Source organism: Thunnus albacares, chromosome 15, assembly GCF_914725855.1.
Source record: "Thunnus albacares chromosome 15, fThuAlb1.1, whole genome shotgun sequence".
NCBI classification, from domain to species: domain Eukaryota; kingdom Metazoa; phylum Chordata; class Actinopteri; order Scombriformes; family Scombridae; genus Thunnus; species Thunnus albacares.
The window spans coordinates 26,647,464-26,665,195 of record NC_058120.1 but is presented as its reverse complement, the minus strand read 5'-3'; the positions used below and the strand labels follow the sequence as shown (position 1 = coordinate 26,665,195).

The following is a 17,732-nucleotide window of genomic DNA, read 5'->3' as shown; positions in this document are numbered from 1 at the left end:
ACACACACACACACACACAGACTGTTCCATCTTTATAACCTCGGCGCTGAGGTTGCGACGTAAATGTTGTGTTTCTGAGGTCATCGTTTTAGTTCATGTGGTGGTGAAATAAAACACGAAGCTGCAGCGTGTTTGTGTGTGTGTGTGGTGATTTATGCTCTTAAAGCCCAACACATGAAACACTCCTCCATCCCTCTAGACTTCCATTTAAATTCTTGCCAAGATCCTAAATTTTCCAAAGATACCAAATATGTCTGAGTTGCGGGGATTTGTGTCGAACAACGTGCAGGACATCAGGATTTTTCCCAGTTGATGTAATGATGCTGCCACAATAAATAGCATGTATGGTCTGAAATATTGCCCTTGTATAAGTATGGAATAGTTTGACTGAAGCATTGGAAGAAGCAGATACACATGTGTAGTGTGGAAAAATATTATGTGTAACTTTGAGCTCAGTGGGAAATTTGAGGGAATGCTGGAGTTTAAAAGATGACCAAGACAGATAAACTGACAAGCACTGGTTACCAGTTGCGAGTAAATTGAAAACACAGGCAATGGTTGTCACGTTATTGGTCTGCAATTAAAAAGGTTTCTATGGTTACAGACATTATTTACATCCACTGTGAGTGCCAAGAAAAACGAACGTGAGGAAGAGCAGAGAGTTTTTCAGCTGTGGATGACATGCGGGTGAAACAGGAAGAGGAAGAGGAAAAGGATTCGAGGAGCACAACGTGTAACAGGAAGAAAAAGTACATTGTGGAAAGGAAACATGTGGATAAATGGTTTCTTCTGTTAGTAAACAAGACAAACAATGCACTCAAGCGTGTTATATATTTTACCGATGGGTCGAGTATGATATCCTCCAGACCAGAAGTTGAGGTGCACTTCACCAATTTAACAAGTGAAAGTCAATGTATCAGTTGAATAAAGTCACTGGAGTTATCTTAGTCTAGGCTTGGAGACAACTTTTTTTTTTTTTTGGGCAGAAAGCCTGTGTTACAAACTGAAAATATTTACTTTTGCCAGAAATCGTTATGTGGTATTTGCAACCTTCAAAACATTCAGCAGTATCAGGAAGGGCACCTGCTGTGTAAAGTGAGTAAACGGGGTTTTCCCTGCCTATCTAACTCAAAGGCGGGCCGTCTATGTATTACTGGCTGCCGCCTTTGTCGGAAATTCCAGCGTGTGATGTTGACGAAATGAAAAAGCGTAGCGCAGCACTCGGACAGCCTACAGCGCACACACTCAAGTTACCTTGTAGTTCATCTTCCAAACAGGCAGCAGTTGTAATCATCTTTTGATTTAATGACTAAATAATTACTTTTGCAAGATGAACATGAGGTATTTTGTGAACTTTCTACGCTGTCACTCAGACACGTTAGTGGAGCAGAGCAGAGATCAGCTGACCAACACACACTGCAGCACAAACGACTTAAACCGACTCTGGAGGTGAAGAAAATAACTCGGTGCTCGGTCTGTTTCACCTCAGAAACCCTGCTCAGCGTGTTGGACAGCGATGTCTTTACCCGGAGTTAACGGTGCAGCAGCAGAGAGGCTGCTCTCTACTGCTGGAGACTTGACGTTAATAACAACACAGCGGAGCACCCCGCCTCCCCCTCAGTTTGTTATTTCTATACAGGTTATTTCTATAATTGATTCATTAGTTAATGCAGTTAGCTTTTTAAAACATTTATCTTACCTGCCAGCTATGTTTATATTGTATTTCAGTGGACTAAGGACCCCAGCGAATGGTTTGGCACATAATATACTGAAAATAGAGCCCCGTCTTCTATCAGTTACAGTTCAATAAAATAACTGATTTGTTGCTCTTGAGGTAACACAGAAACATGGAGGCTATCTTAGCTACAGTTTCAAGTGTTTTTCTTCTGAGAATATACTTCTTATCATTATTACATATTAAAAATACCAGGAAGCTCTTGCTGTTCTTATCTTGAGAAAACAGCGTCTGGTTAAATGTCAGCACAAATCAGACGTGCCTCAAGCTGCTCAGCTCCAAACGGATGACTCAGGCCTGCCTCCTATAATTTGCACACTGTGAATTGTAAATGTGATTAACTGCTGAATTAATCATCTTAAAAACTCTTTCTAGGTCAGAGTTAGTATAAAATGTCTTGTTTTTTTTTTTTTTTGAGGAGAGAACAGGGATATATATTTTTTTTAGAGAGCTCTGGTGAGATGCAGAGTGATGTGGGCCGGCAGATGTTAATGTGGTTACTGAGGTGGAAGTCTTAAACACGACACAACCTGTGGGCAGCCGCAGAAAGCCCTTCAAGAAAGTCTATGATGTGGAATTAACTTCTAAAGTTTGTCTGGGAGGACAGCCAGCGTGCTGCAACGCCCGCTGGTCTGACACCCACTTACTCACACCATCGTCCACCGATCCCTCTGATACAGCCATGAGACGGTTGCCCTGGCGACAGACAACCCAGCCCCAACAGTGCACTGAGGCTGACATCATTTACCAGTGAGTGAAAATACCCTATATGAGCTTAATGTGACCAACTCATGCACAGAAGAACCCACACAAACATCTGTGATCACTGTCTGAAATATTTGCCAGAAGATATTTTCTCTTAAAATAACCGATGGGCAAAAATATCTAATTTGTCTCATTCCAGGATATTGAACCAGGGTCCACGTCCCTCTAGAGGTCTGAGGAGCTACTGCAGAGAGTCTGGAGCAATTAGTATTAGTAGAATTTGTAGCTTTTATTCCAAAAGTTTCATCACATTTTCATGACACAATTACCGTGGCCAAAAATATCACAATGTTAATCAAACTTCTCGGAATTACTCCTATTAGGGTTTGGTTTTTGGGTAAGTCATGCCGAGCAGTTGAGCCATGTCGGCTTCTTGCCAGGCAAGATTAAAGAAGTTGTTTATCTTGATGACATGTTGGAGGTGTCCTGGTTTGCTTGCTGTGGCTGTTTCTGTGTATACTATTCCTCCCTGCAGTACTTACAACTGATCTGCTGACCAAATATCTCTAAATAGCTCCATATCTTGTTGTGTAGACCTGTTTTATTGAAGAATAGCACCGCTAACGAAACTCTGCTAATTTGGTGATAAACACATTTCATTTCCTATAACTTCTGTACAATAAAACCATTAGTTTGTCAGTTGGAAGCATTTAATATGAAGCAGCAATAGCAGGAAATATTGGGTTTACATCAGAAGTAACTTAACACAGCTCTGATATGACTGAAAGAAATCAGGAAGCAGTAAAATAAGAAGATAAGCTACAAAAGCATTGAAAGATGAACACAAACTTAAAAAAAAACATCACTTTCTCTCTGGTCTCCAGCGCAGACACACAAGTTCAGTCTGGCATTACAATTAGTACTGTTTGATTAGGGATTTTTATGCTTTTTTGCACTGAAGTATTTTGTTTAATCAAAATCTACTTCTATAAAACGTTTAGCCTTTTCTTACTTCTCTGGAGTGACAATGGAGTGGACTCGAGGAGCACAAAGTGTACAAGGAATCAAAAGTACATTGTAGGACGGAAACATGTGGCTAAATGGTTGTTTCTTCTAGTAAACTGACAACAATGCACTCAAGTGTATTACATATTTTACTGATGGGTCGAGTATGAGATCTTTTGTTTTTATTTGCTTTTACATGTTTCGAAATAAAGTTTATCAAATGAAATCAAAGTGTTCACTGCTGCTGGAAATCTATACATGGCATTTGCAGTCTACAAAACATACAGCAGTATCAGAAAGCACATCAGTACTAAGGACGCACTGATCCAACTTTTTCAGTCCTGATACCAATACCTGGGCTTTGGATATCAACTGAGTATTGATCTGATACCAGTATTTAATTAATAAGCTGTATGTCTCACTGTGTGGAAGAGACTGGGATCATTCTTTTATGTGTAGACAAAAACCAGGTTTGATTTAAACATTGCTTTCCTAATTTTATAAAACAAGATGTAACAAATAAATACTTTTACTGAATTGTTACTGATTAAAATAATGGCATCCGATACCAGATCGGCCAATTGTCACCATTACCTGATCCAGCTATTTGAGTCAGTATCGGACCAATATTTGATATCCGCATCGGTACATCTCTAACCAATACCTCTATGGAGTGAAAACCACACCCGCCCAGTGGTGTTAGATTATGTTTTTCATGACTGTACCTGTATTGTACAGCAGTGATCTCATCTAGCCAAAGCCCTGCTGTCAGCAAAACAATCTGCTAACGTGAGAGCAGCAGAGAACAGGAGCAGGTTTTTGCAGGCACGAATAAATACAGCTACACTATGGATGCTTAGATGCTACCTACATCTGCACGGTGTAGACGGATACAGGCCCGAGCACGTTTCAGACTAGCCGTGTAGTTCAGGAAGAGGCTCTGTTCAAACAGAGCTGGAGAAGTGAAACCTAACTGAATGCTAAAAACATGACTGCTGAGACACTGTGACCCTTGGAAAACAGCAAAACATCTCGCAAGACTAGTTCCTTTAGACTTTAATTAAAAAACAAATTAGTTCCTTCATCATCTTTGTGTGTTTAACAAGACATTATTGATGTTTCAGCGTGAGTGAACTTCAGATTAAAATGCCTGGAGTGAAACATTTTCTCAGATAACAAAATCATGTCAGGGAGCTGCTGATGTAGCCTTGGCACACTGCACAGAAACATGGCAGTGTGAAGAGGTTCATCGATAATAACAAAAAACACCTGATGGCTGTAGATAAGTACCAGACGCCTGACAGATACTGGTAAACTTTAGAAGCAGTACGTTGGTTGGTTTTCTCTTCATCTCTGCCCTCTGAAGCGGGAAAACTATTGTTTGGAGGTTTAAGTTCAGATTCCACCTCCTGCTTAAGTTAATGAGTGGAGAAGTTTCCTGTTTCACACCCTGTCTGCTGACTGTACCACACAAATAACACTTGAGTTTAGGATATTTAAGGTCAACTCGACAATGTAAGGACACTTCTAGTTGGATAAACCTCATCTGTTTTGCCTTCAACGCAGACTGCAACTGAACTGCAGGAAAAATAACTGTTGCAATCAGCTCCTGTAAGGGGTTTGCTCAGGGTTTCCTTATCCTCCTTACCTAAATCCTTATTTAGGAGAAGCAGCAAAGAGAACTTTTGGTGATTTTTTCACTATTTGTGCTCAAAGAATGACTGAAACCATTATTCAATTATCAACAGTTGACGATTATTTTTTTGTAGACTGACTACTCAATTAGTCGTTTCAGCTTTCTCGCACACACACACACGCACACTAAGCCATATTACTTGATTAAATTCATTAGCGCTGCTAATGGTGATGAACACGTTTCATTTACTGTAGATTCTTCACAATAAAAATCCCCCCTTGTGTAGTCATTTAAAAGCTTTTAATGCGAAGCAGTAAAGCAGGAAATGTTGGGTTTGCATCAGCGGTAACTTAACACGACTGATACAGCTGCGCCTCAGCAGGCTTTCTGAAAGGTGGCCAATCAGAACAGAGCGGCCTCATCGGGGTGGGGGCCTTAAAGAGACAGGAGCTGAACTGAGGGGCTGCATAAAGGGCCAGTATAATAAGGAGTTTTTAACTGTAAATCATGCAAAGCTGCTCCAATGGAGTCCCAGAATAAAAAAATATAGACCTGGAAATGAGCATAATAGGTCCTCTTTAATAAATATGATAAGTTGTTACTGTGTGATGTATTTCTGAGGTTACACAGGTGATTTGTGTCGCTGACACCAGAAACTGATGCCGTCCCCTTTCTGCAGTTGAAATAACTGCTGTTCGGATACTGTTTCCTTCAGTTCAGCTATCATGTTCAAACAGAGATGATGACACCACACTGGCGCTGCAGGTGACAGGGCTGGCATACTCTCTCTCTCTGTGTGTGTGTGTGTGTGTGTTGACTTACCAGGACCGAGTGCATGCCCATGTAGATTCGGCTAACACAGACCAGCAGGCACCAGCAGAGAGCCAGGCTGAAGCCCAGTGTGACCGGGTACTGTTGAGGTGAACGGAGACATTTTTAAACACAAGATCACACACATCAAGTGTTTAACAGCATTATAACAAATGTACGTATCATCACTGCAACTCTGTTTCATTAATGAATACTAAAACCGTGCAATATGGATTAATCTATCCATTCATGTTTATCAGTTACTGATTTTAATGTTAGTTATACAACTAAAACTAAATACACAATTGTTAAGAGCCCCATGGGATGTTTTCAACTTTTGTATTTAAGAAGCTGTAACCAGTAAATATTTGATGTTTAAAATTTTAACTAACAATTACTCAAAAATTATCAAAATTATCATTAATTTTCTGTAGGGCTGCAACTAACGATTATTTTCACAATCAATTTATCTGAAAATTATTTTCTTGATTAATCGTTCTGTCTGCAAAATTTTAGCAAATATAAAAAAAAATGGCCTTTATAATTTCCCACAGCCCAAGTTGACGTGTTTAAATGTTTGACCAACAGTGCAAAACCCAAAGATATTCAGTTTACATATAACATATGGTGAAGAAAAGCATCAAATTCTCACATTTCAGAAACTGGAATCAGGGAATATTTGGTATTTTTGCTTTCAAAGTACTTCAATTATCAAGATACTTGCCCATTAACACAGCTCTAATTTTCTGTTAATCATCTAATTGACTGACGAGCTTTTAGCTTCAGCAATTCTTAAAAGAAACCTGATTTTGATGTTGCTCTCAGCAGCACCCTCTAATTTCCCAATTTCATCCGGGTTTTGAAACTCAACTGTGTTGACAGAAACTTATTTCCCAAAAGAATCCAAATGAAAGGTATCCTGTGGGGTTTTTGACCACTAGTAGCTCTACAGAGCAATGTTTTTATGAAAGGGGCCCCGTTTTGTTTGTTCTTGTGCATGTACATCAAGACTTGTTACATATTCCTGCCAATGGTTTCATGCAATTCCACCAGTCTGTGGCTGTAACACGCAGAGGAATGCAGAAATATGCCAGAAAAGGCAGTAAAGAAGAAGACAGCTAGTAATCATGGATGTAAACATGTACTAAAGGTTTCAAATCAAATGTAAATGTTTTATTACGATGGAAATGCATTCAGCATGTTTTGATGAGTAACACTGAATGTAAATAGAAACTTTGAACAAGAAAGCACAGACGACCTTTAAAGGTACAGTACAAAGTGTTTTAAAACATCAAGGCTGCATTCATTTAAATGCATAAAGTCTACTGGGCTTTGTGTGTCTCCCATTGGCTTTCGATCTGCACTAAGCGACCATGTTTCATTTACATAACAGTATTTGTTAATGAGTCTCTGCATCAAAGCAAACATATCAAATTCCTGCATGTTTAGTGTTCTGACCTGGAGATCTAAATGATTAAAATGAATGTGTGCGCTGAAGTTAACCTTTAACTACGCTTTGTTCAGTGTGCAGTCGGTAAGCAGCCTTGATAAAATGTTGCTGTTATGTCATGGATATGATAATCTGCTAATGTGTACCGGACACATAGCACCTCATAAATATTTCAGCAATTCTGCTGTTCCTTATCAGATGTACTTGGACTGTAGCGAAGAGACGCAGGAGGAACAGGCCGGGTTCACGCTGCAGCTTAATGTTTCCAAAGTCAGATTCTTTTCCCTTCATGTGACTCAGATTATTAGTTTTCTAATCGGTGTAAAATGCAAAAAGCTGCAATGAGTTACAGTTCTGCAGTTTTGATCTGGGTCACATGAATATGAGCCTGAAAGACGTGTAACTGAATGTTCACCTTAGTCAACAAAGAACAGTAGATCTTCTATCATTAAGCTGTCAGCAGCTCGATGTCAACATGATAAACAAAGAGATGCAACAAAGGCAAGAAAATCAAAAGGGAGGAAACACAAAAAGCAAAAAACAAACAAACAGAGGCAACACACAGACCACTTAAAGGCCTGACTCAACTTAGAGACTCTGGTTCGACTACGCTGAGAAAATGCAGCATCTTGACGCTGGTTTCACATTAAATGTGCAAACATGTGCGCAGTTTGCATGAGGTAGAGCATATAGGATGTCGTTATGCTGATCCTCTCCCTCTGAAGACCCGGTAGGATCAAAGAGTAGAAGAATGTAACTTTCACAATTAAGAGATGCATAAAATTTACATTTATATCTGCAGTAAATATCACAGTGCTGCCACCCAAATGTTGATGCATCAATGCATCAGTCAAAAAGCCTCCGTGTTGAGTCAAATCACTGTATGCAATAACACAGAAAATAAAAGAACAATAACACAGAACAATAAAAGGCAGAGTAACGCAGGGTGGCAGCGTGACAAGATATAAACTTTTACAATCTTGTCTCAAAATGACCCAGAACAGAGCGACTCTGTTTCTTGCTGATGTTCTCAGCTCTGGTGTTAAATATTAGCAAAGTCGACTAAACTACTTTTGACCCAGAAGCTTGTAACAACCTCCTCTTCTGCTGACGGCGCCGTCTGCAGCGGGGCAGGAGAGACGCTCCGTGGTGCGTTAGGATTTTATTACTGAACTAATACCAGCATGAACACTTTTTTATTTCCCTGACTGTGTGGAAATCTGACATTTTCACATCCCAGATGATGAACAACAGCATTAAAACATGACTCTTACAGGTTGGAACTGAACACTGCCTGAGACAGAATGTGGCTGGTTTGAGTTAAACACCTTCCCCACAAAGGCACAGATTTTAGGACATTGCGTACTAATGTTAGTATGAACTATCCAGATATGAGCAGCAGGTCTGTGGTGTGAAAGCAGCCAGAAAGATGAGTAGAAAGAAAGAAGATGAGTGACAGCGGAGGAGACGGGAGAAGAGTGAGCTGCTGAGGTTTGCACACTTGCTAAAAGCCCTTTGTTCTCTTCATCGTGGCTCCTGTGTGTTGAGATGGCTCAGATTTCCTCTCACAGACCAGAATTACATTACAACCATCAGTGCACCTCCAGCCTTCGGTGGGAGGAAATTACGCATCAGAGCGGTTTAACGGCGCCGGATGGATTCTAATTAAACAGAAATAAGAAACTCTTTCATGGAGCGGCCTCATGTCACTGTGATTTTTAGTTAATTACTTCTGTGGCGACGGTTAAGATACGTGTTGTCTTGTTTACCATAAACAGATTTCACAGTTTAACTACTTATCTCAACACTGAAATATTATTACATATTACATATATTAGTTGATCGACAGAAAACTGATCACCAGCTATTTTATTATGAAAATATCTGACAGATCTGACAGGTAAAAATGTAACTTATCGTTCATTCTGACATGATAACTGTCAACTTTAATATCTTAGTGTGAGAATTTTGTCACAGCATGAGCAGAAACACTGAATTATTGTCCAAAGTACATCATTTGCTGTATAGTAATCGCACAATGATCACCAGCACAGAATGACACAGCACCTCCAAAATAAAATGAGAACAAGAGGATTTGTTCTCATTGTTTTATTATAGTAAAAAACAAACAAACACTACAACGTCTATAAAAATCAAAATTGAATCCCCCAATTTAAGTGAAGCTTAGGCTCACTCCATCATGAAGTAATAACTCTCACAGTACACATGAGGTTTCAGTAAATGAACACAAACGCATCATAAAAGCTGTTTTTGTGCATCGTGCCGACAGTAGCTGCTGGACTGCAGCCTCTCAGGGTGAATATAGTCCTGGAACGCAGAGAGATAACCTTTGTTACAAACATCTGCTTATCTGCCACGCTAGGTGTTGTTGAAGTAGACTAACTAACCACCGCTTAAGTCTACCAGCATTTATATCCTTTTATTGGTGCTTGTTGTAGCTGCGTCTATGTATTTTAAAGCGGTGTCTTCTGTTAACTGCTCTCGAATAGCGGTGTGGTTCTAGGAATGGTACACCGCTGGTTTGTCCACCGCTTTGATCCGTGCTGAAATATCACAACAGCGGTCGGAGGATTGCTATGAATGTTTAGACGGACATTTATGGTTCACAGGATCATAAATAATAGCACCTTAATAACTAACGTTGGTGCCACCATGAGGATTACATCTGTGGTTCTGACATAAATGTCTCAACAGCTGTTGGATGGATTACTGTGAAATTCGGTTCACACAGAATTCGTCCCGCTAGGGATGAACTGTAATAATCATCATCAGTACCAAATACCTGCAAAACTAACGACATTCCTATCGTCCCTAAGCTGTACTGACATTGTAAACATTACACCTGCTAATCAACAGCTAGTTAATACTGTCATTAGGTGCATGTTAGCATGCTGACATTAGCGTTCAGTTTAAAGCACCGCTGTGCCAAAGCACAGCCTGACAGAGCTGCTAGCATGGCTGTGTCTGCAGTCGTTCCTCCTGATTGCTGTTTAAACCGACAAAATAAGCTGATTTAAAGCAGCAGTTGGTATATGAGAGTTGCAGACACTCAAAATAATTGAGCGTTTAGTCAGCAGGTAGAAGCTGCAACAGTTGATCACAAGCTGTTGCATCAAATATGTGCGCGTCTGGTTTCAGGAGACTCTCTTACAGGTGTCTCTCTAACCACTAAGTATCACTTAAAAGGTGTCAATTATAAACTCAACAATGAGGTCAGTGCAGAGGGAGGTGCCGGTTGGGGAAACAGGCGTCTTTATGTGTGTGGATTAGCTGTGCAGCCAGGTCAGGCGCTGCAGCTCAACATGCAGAGGTCAGCGCTGTGTTTGGGAAAGACTAGCTGAGAATGGGGAGGGGGAGAGGAAAGAGGAGGAGGGACTGAGGAAACCGTTCTGTAGAGATGTTGTCCAAACACAGGGCATGTGTCACTCAGTCCCACACGGCCGTGTTTGCGAGCTGGCGTTGGCCTCGCGTCTCTGACCGCAGTGGTGCTGCAGCGGTCGCCTTATGCAAAGTTTTATGGACGTGGTGTTTTTTTTTGTGTGGCTTGTGGTTCTCTGCACACTGCTTATTGACTGTTAACCTCTGTACCAGCTTAGCTCTGCACTCCCTTCATGTTATATGCTGTACATACCGTACATACACACACACACAAACCACACAGATCCCAGGGTGCGCTGTGTTTGACTTGCAACGCTGCCAAGATGTAAACTTGTCCAGTTTAAGGCGAAGAACAAACCAAACTGTGAATATTTTTCTTCTGTTGGAAGTTTATAATACCACAGCAAAGATCTAATTACTTCACAATCGCTGTGACGGCATGTTTCATTTGGAAACTGCAGCTTCACACATTTTCAGCTGCAAACCCCAACAAAAGAAATCAGTTTTCAGTTCTTTTTTTTAATGTGAACTTCAATACTGATAAATCCTGTAATGGTGACATTTGAAAACTGCACAAATCACATGAAGGCTGCAGCTAACAATAACTCTTATTATATTAAATAATCTGGCGACTCGTTTCTCACATGTTTGGTCCATAAAACAAAGCAAAAAAGTTTCCCAGAGCCCAAGATGCATCTTCAAATGCTGTTTTGTCCGAACAACGGTTTAAAACCCAAAGATACTCAATGTGAAGTTCTATAATATTAGATTTTTGCTTGAAAAATGGCAATTAAATGATCAAAATAGCTATAATCATATAGACAAAAAGAAAGGAACAATACAGACATATTTTTCTGGAGTTTTTGTCTCTCTGAGGTTTGAATTTGTCTCTGTGTGCTGAGCAGCAGCCTGTTACAACAGTTGGACATAAGTCTGATTGTAAATTTCAGTGTAAAGTCCAACACTTACTACTCTGTAACACGTTACTTTCATGCTAAACACGCCATTTTATTCAGTGCAGCGTTTAGGTAACATGTGAGAAAATATGATACAACATCGATATGTTACCTCATGTTGAACTTTGACCTCATTCACTAAGGTGAGGATGGCTGTGACACATAAAAATGGTCATAAATAATAAAAAACATTAACAAAAGTCTCCAGAGAACGAGGAAACATTAAAAAAAAAAAAAAAAGGCCATGTGGTGCCAAATACGGCAAATCTCATCGCCAATATACTCAGCAAAAAGTCTCACTCGGGCCTCTTTGTCCTTTAACTCTTAATAAAAACTCATAAAACTTCCTTCTTTTGAATGCAACAGAGGAGATTTCTGCCTGATATTCATCAACGATTTGAATGAAAACACACAATGCAACACTCACGACGGGGATTGAAGTTGGGGAAACGCTACGCTGTTAAACTCATTCATGGCTCAGGAAAGAGCTGGAGGTGTTCCCACCTTACAGCTCCTGCTCAGGGGAGGAAGTCTCACACAAAACCAGTCTTCAGTCTATTTTCTTTTTCCACCTCTCGTCCTCTCCTCTTATCTTCCTCCTCCCCCTCGCCTCTGAGCACTTCTCTTCTCTCTCTCATCTCATTTCTGCATCTCTTTCCATCTCATCTCTAACTGTGTCTTATCTACTTCTCATCTATCTAGTCTAATCTTGTCCCTACTTCCTCCCTCCCTCCCCTTCTTGAACTGCTCTTTTCTGTCCCCCCTCCCTTACTTCACTCTTACGAGTATCTTCCATAGCGAGACATCTGGCACCAGTTACCGTCTGAGCTGGAGGAGGGCGGTGGGATGGGAGGAGGTCCGTCGTCTGACTTCATCCCATCCCGACATTCCTGCTTTGCTCAGACAAGTCGGCCCTCGTTCGACAGGAAAACCTCACAGCGAGGCTACGGCGAGCAGCGAGGGATCCAGGAGAAAAAAAAAAGCATTAATAATTAACAACTAAAGAAATTAGGTTAAATGCTTTATGCTCCCTTGAAACAAAGATCTGCTGCTTCAACCAGTGTTTCAAAAGGCTTTCTGCCAAAGCACATGAACCGATATAGAGTAAAGCTCTGAATGAATCACCAGTCAGACAAAGGGATGGAGAAAATTACACAGAAAAGACTCAGATAAGACTGTAATGATGCAACGTGACGACCAAAACTGGTGTGCAGGGAGAAAAAAAAAAAAAAAAAAAAAAAGAGGCTTGTTCTGTGTGATTTGGAAGAATCTGTCTAATATATCTAATCAATAACTTTCACGTGTGTCCAGTGCAGCAGAACAACAGTGACTTAAAGTTGGAAGCTACAACAGGGAACATTTTGTTCATTTAGAAAGTTAAAGAGGCTATAAATCAATATTATAATAATACATGAAATGACTGTGAATAAGTGTGTACAGTAATGTGGCTCTTATTGATGAACTCGCAGAGAATTATCAGTGACTCTGCAGATTTACGGAGCTTTATAGCAGAGCTGTAGTCAACCAAAGAAAATCTATGATTATGTATGACTCAAATCGGGGGGGGGGGGGGGGGGGGGGGGGTGTTACGGGACAGAGTGCACAGTGAACTCACATTTCTCCGTTTTGCCGTTAGGCTAACCTATTGTTGCTAACTTTGGGCTAATGAGCTAACCCCATTCACTTTTCCAGCACTTGGGGAAACAACAGACCTGACTTTTTAGCATTTGTTAACTGTTACACTTTAGTCTGTACTGTACATTTACTGCCAGACTGAAAACTTACTGCTAACCTTTTCCTCTGCTCCGCTCACATTCACCAACACTTTCCTGCCGCTCTTTCCCGCTCGCTACGCAAACATACTAAGCACTGCCCTATTCCTCAACGGAGTTACGCTACCGATGTTTAGCGTTGTTTTTGGCATAAAAAAATCTTTTGGTCTGGCGGGGGTTCGTTGATATCATTACACGAGAAACGCTGATTCAGTAGATATTCAGTCTGTTCAGTTAACACTCAGTAAACGTTGAGTTCAGTTAAACCCAGCAGTCTGCATTAGGTTGGGCGAGTTCAAAGCTGTGAAAACAACGGGGGTGTTTTGAATACACCCCCGTTGTTTTTACAGGTGATTTGTTAGTCTGTCCCTCCCGCCGCAGGAAACAATGGATTAATCCTGGAAAGTTATTGATGTAGCACTTTTCTCCTTATGAAAGTAACACGGAGATTATTCGACCGATGAGAATTTAGTCGGACGAGAGCATATCGACCAACTAATCGACCAGGAGACTACAGCCCTACTTTATAGCGAGTTTCAGCTCATTGTTTATATGTCCGGCTGCAACTTTACTGTTCTGGTTCACTCTCAGTGCTACGCTACCTGCTCAGCACCAAATGGCAAACAGACACAGTTAGCTGTAGACTAGCTGGTGAACATAGTGGAGCGTTTAGCAGCTAAAGAGCCAGATATTTCCCTCAGGAGTTGGCAAAAACAGAGCTAAGAGGGAATTAACGCAGGTTTAACATGATGACATGATGTAATTCAGAACTCGAGCCTTCAAAAAAGTGCAACATGCTGGCCACATCAAGTCGTTTGATGCCTGTAACACACACAGTAGATGAACCGTAAAGATATGAAGAAATAACTGAGATAAGGCTCCCACCATCGACAAGATTCTGCTAATGTGTGTTGCCCTTCAGTTCTTGCACTATAATCCTCCTACTTTCTCCTGTTAAACACGTTTCACTCGTTAAGTGAAAGTGTAGTAAAAGTTTAAGTAATCAAGTTAAGTAATTTAAAGCTCAGTCTGGCAAAGTTAAAGGATGACATCTGAAACTAAAATAAATATGACAACATAATGTTCAGAAAGAGAGACAAAGGTCAATGTTTTATCTGGGAGTCCCACACTAGCAGTCGCTATTTTAAGACCTTGAAAAAAAAGAAAATGTTTAAAGTGTTAATCTGGCCATGAAGAGACTCAAAAAACCCAGCAATGGGTTTACGCTCTCCATGTGTCATCAGGCTGAAGTAGAGAAAGACATTTTTTGCACAGAAAGGAGAAAGGAGAAAGGAGAGAGAAACACTGAATTAGTCTTATCTTGGAGTCACACACTCGTAGGTCGGGGGGTCGGCTCTCTTATCTCCTGCTCTGGCAGACAGATAAGGGGGGGGGGGGCTGTAACATGTTGTAAATCAATCCCACCTCTGCTCTCGCCTGCCGTGATTCAAGCGGCACGATACCGGGATCCCACGCATTTTCTATTTCATGTCCTTTTTTTCTCCCCCACCCACGTGGTGTCACACACACTGAGGAACTTTTTTTTTTTTTGGGAGGGCTGGAAATGATGGGATTGCAGAATCACAGCTACAGCGGCGTTTATGGTCTCTGCTTAACAACAAGTGGTAATCAGTGCAGCACTTGTAACTACAGATAAATGCTGCTGCGCTGCAATCAGAGACAAACACTTAGTGTAGTGGAAGCACTCTGCATATTTTTAAGCATACTGGATTTTTCACCAGTGTGGATGTGCAAAATACAGTTAGAATATAAAGCTGCAATCATTATCTGAGCAAAAATGATCCAACTAATTATTTTGGATCATTCTTTAAGGAAAGAAATACTGGTTCCAGCTTCTTAAATGTGCAACAGAGGATAATAGCACGGCAGGGAGTATAAATCTTCTCTCAAAATCACCTAACTGCAATTGGATCAGGGATGAAATGGAAAAGGAGGGCAGAGCTGCGCGATGCATGCCTGTTTCTTCGCTCCGGTGCTGAACGCCAGCAAGTGCAGCGAAACTACTCCTGAACCTGGATCTCGCCGCTCCGGCTAACGGTGCTTTCAGGGGCCAAGCAGGAAAGGCTGCTCCGCAAGATTTTAATCACTTAAATATGACCAGAATGTTTTTTCTTTATGTGACCGTGTGGGAATCTGAGGCCTGATGTGTTACATTTCTGATGTTTAAAAGCGATGATGATGATGGTCTACAGGCTCCTGCGATGAAAACTGAACTTCTTCGTTTGTTTCATTAGCAGGTGTGAAGGCCGGTGGAGCAGGCAGCATGTTGATATATGTGTTTATTGCTTTTTGTCATGTACAATATTTTAATGCTTCCTTTCATGTGACATACAGCTATGTTTTTGGGGGATATTATTTAATATATCTTACATATTACTGTCTCTACTGACTGATGTACTTGTGTTCATCGTCTACTGCTCGGCTTGTTAATCATTTTGCGACGTGAACTTCCTGAAGCTTGTAAATCACGTCTCTCTGGCGGTGAGAAACAGACAATGGAGGTGGACTACACAGACTTTCTCTTGGCTTTTACAGACCGGACACAATGGAGTGTTGTTCCTCCTGAGTGAAAGGGAGGAGACAAAGAAAAGAGCAACAGAGAAGGGCTTGTCAAAACAAAATTCCTGCATGTATGTTATTCTAATGATACGGGACACTTCAGTCGGTTTCATGAACTATAACAAAGCTGGAAACAGAAGCTATAATATGACCCGCCATGAAGAGACGCTTCAATGACCAAAGCTGAGAACAGGAAGAACGTTTTTAGCCACATATGTTAGCCACATATGTTAGCATACTAAACTACTATTAGGGATGTCAACGGTTAACCGTTAATCCGTTAACCAGTGAGAATATTTTTGACTGGTGACGCGTGTCGGTCTATAGTTTCATTTGCATACATACACAGTCTGCTAACAGGTTCGCTAGCTAGCAGTCTGAGGTAAAACATGAAGCGCGCTAAACGAAGCTCAGAGTGGAACCGTTGTGATGCTAGTCTTCAGTTTAGTAGTAACAGTATGCTGTACCACATTTAGAACGAGCATCAGGCTGCCATGTCCGAGGATTGGCTCGCAGTCGCAGCCAGAGATAATGTCACTGTTAGCCGGGGCGAGAAAGCGTGACGCGCGCCGGTCTGAGGCCGAATGATTGAGACTGATATGCGACCAATAAGAGCTAGTTCAGTACCACGAGCCCGAGTACGTTACGCCATGGAGAGCTACTGTGACTAAACGCATTGAAAACACTTGTAAATCTGAGCCTGACATGATTATTTTCAGTATCAAATACGACACTTTTCTTGGTCAATAAATAACTGTTTAGTCTATAAAATGCCCAAAACCCAAATTGTTGTTTTGTCTGACCAAAAGTCCAAAACCCAAAGATCTAGAGATACAACAATTAGTCCACTGACAGAAAATTAATGGCCAACTTTCAGTCAGTTCATAAGAAAAAAATAGGAAAGTTCTGATTCCAGCTTCTTCAATGTGAATATTTTCTGGTTTCTTTAGTTCTCTATGATAATAACCTGGATATCTTTGGTTTGTGGACAAAACAATGTATTTGAGGACGTCACTTTGGACTTTGGGAAACGGGCGATCAACATTTTTCACATTTTATAGACCAAACAACCAATCAACTAAAGGACCAGTGTGTAAGATTTCAGGGGATCTATTGGCAGAAACTGAATATAATATTCATAAGTATGTTTAATTAGTGTAAAATCACCTGAAAATAAGAACGGTTGTGTTTTCCCTAGTATGTACCTTAGAATGAGCCTGTAATAGCTACATAGGGAGCAGGTCTTCTTCCACGTAGCCCACCATGTTTCTATGGTAGCCCAGAACAGACAAACTAAACACTGGCTCTAGAGGGGACCTTTCAGTTTCACGGCCACCGTAGGTTCTCCTACATGCTTGAAAAGGGAGGAGCGAGGCGAGGGGTATTCATCTGGTTGCAATCTGCAACCTCACTGCCAGATGCCACTAAATCCTACAGACTGGTCCTTTAATCAAGAAAATAAATCGTCAGATCAATTGATAATGAAAATAATCTTTAGTTGCAGCCTCACAAAGTTCAGTTTACTATCATAGAAGACCACGAAAACCTGCCAATATTTACATTTGAGAAGCTACCAGACGAAAATTGGCTTTTTTTCTCTCTTTTTACAACAAATTGATGATCAAAATTGTTGCTGAATTGTACAATGAATTTTTTTTCCATCTAATCATTTTATTTTCTAGCG

At 40.8% G+C, this 17,732-nt stretch overlaps 1 protein-coding gene across 1 annotated transcript in view; it reads right to left on the bottom strand.

Annotated features, from left to right (window-relative positions):
* sgpp1b (sphingosine-1-phosphate phosphatase 1b) overlaps nucleotides 1-17,732 on the bottom strand; it is a 30,264-nt gene that overhangs the window by 8,842 nt on the left and 3,690 nt on the right. The window contains exon 2 of the mRNA XM_044374416.1: nucleotides 5,904-5,993. Within this exon, the coding sequence (XP_044230351.1) occupies nucleotides 5,904-5,993 (90 nt within the window). The remainder of the gene's footprint in view (nucleotides 1-5,903; nucleotides 5,994-17,732) is intronic.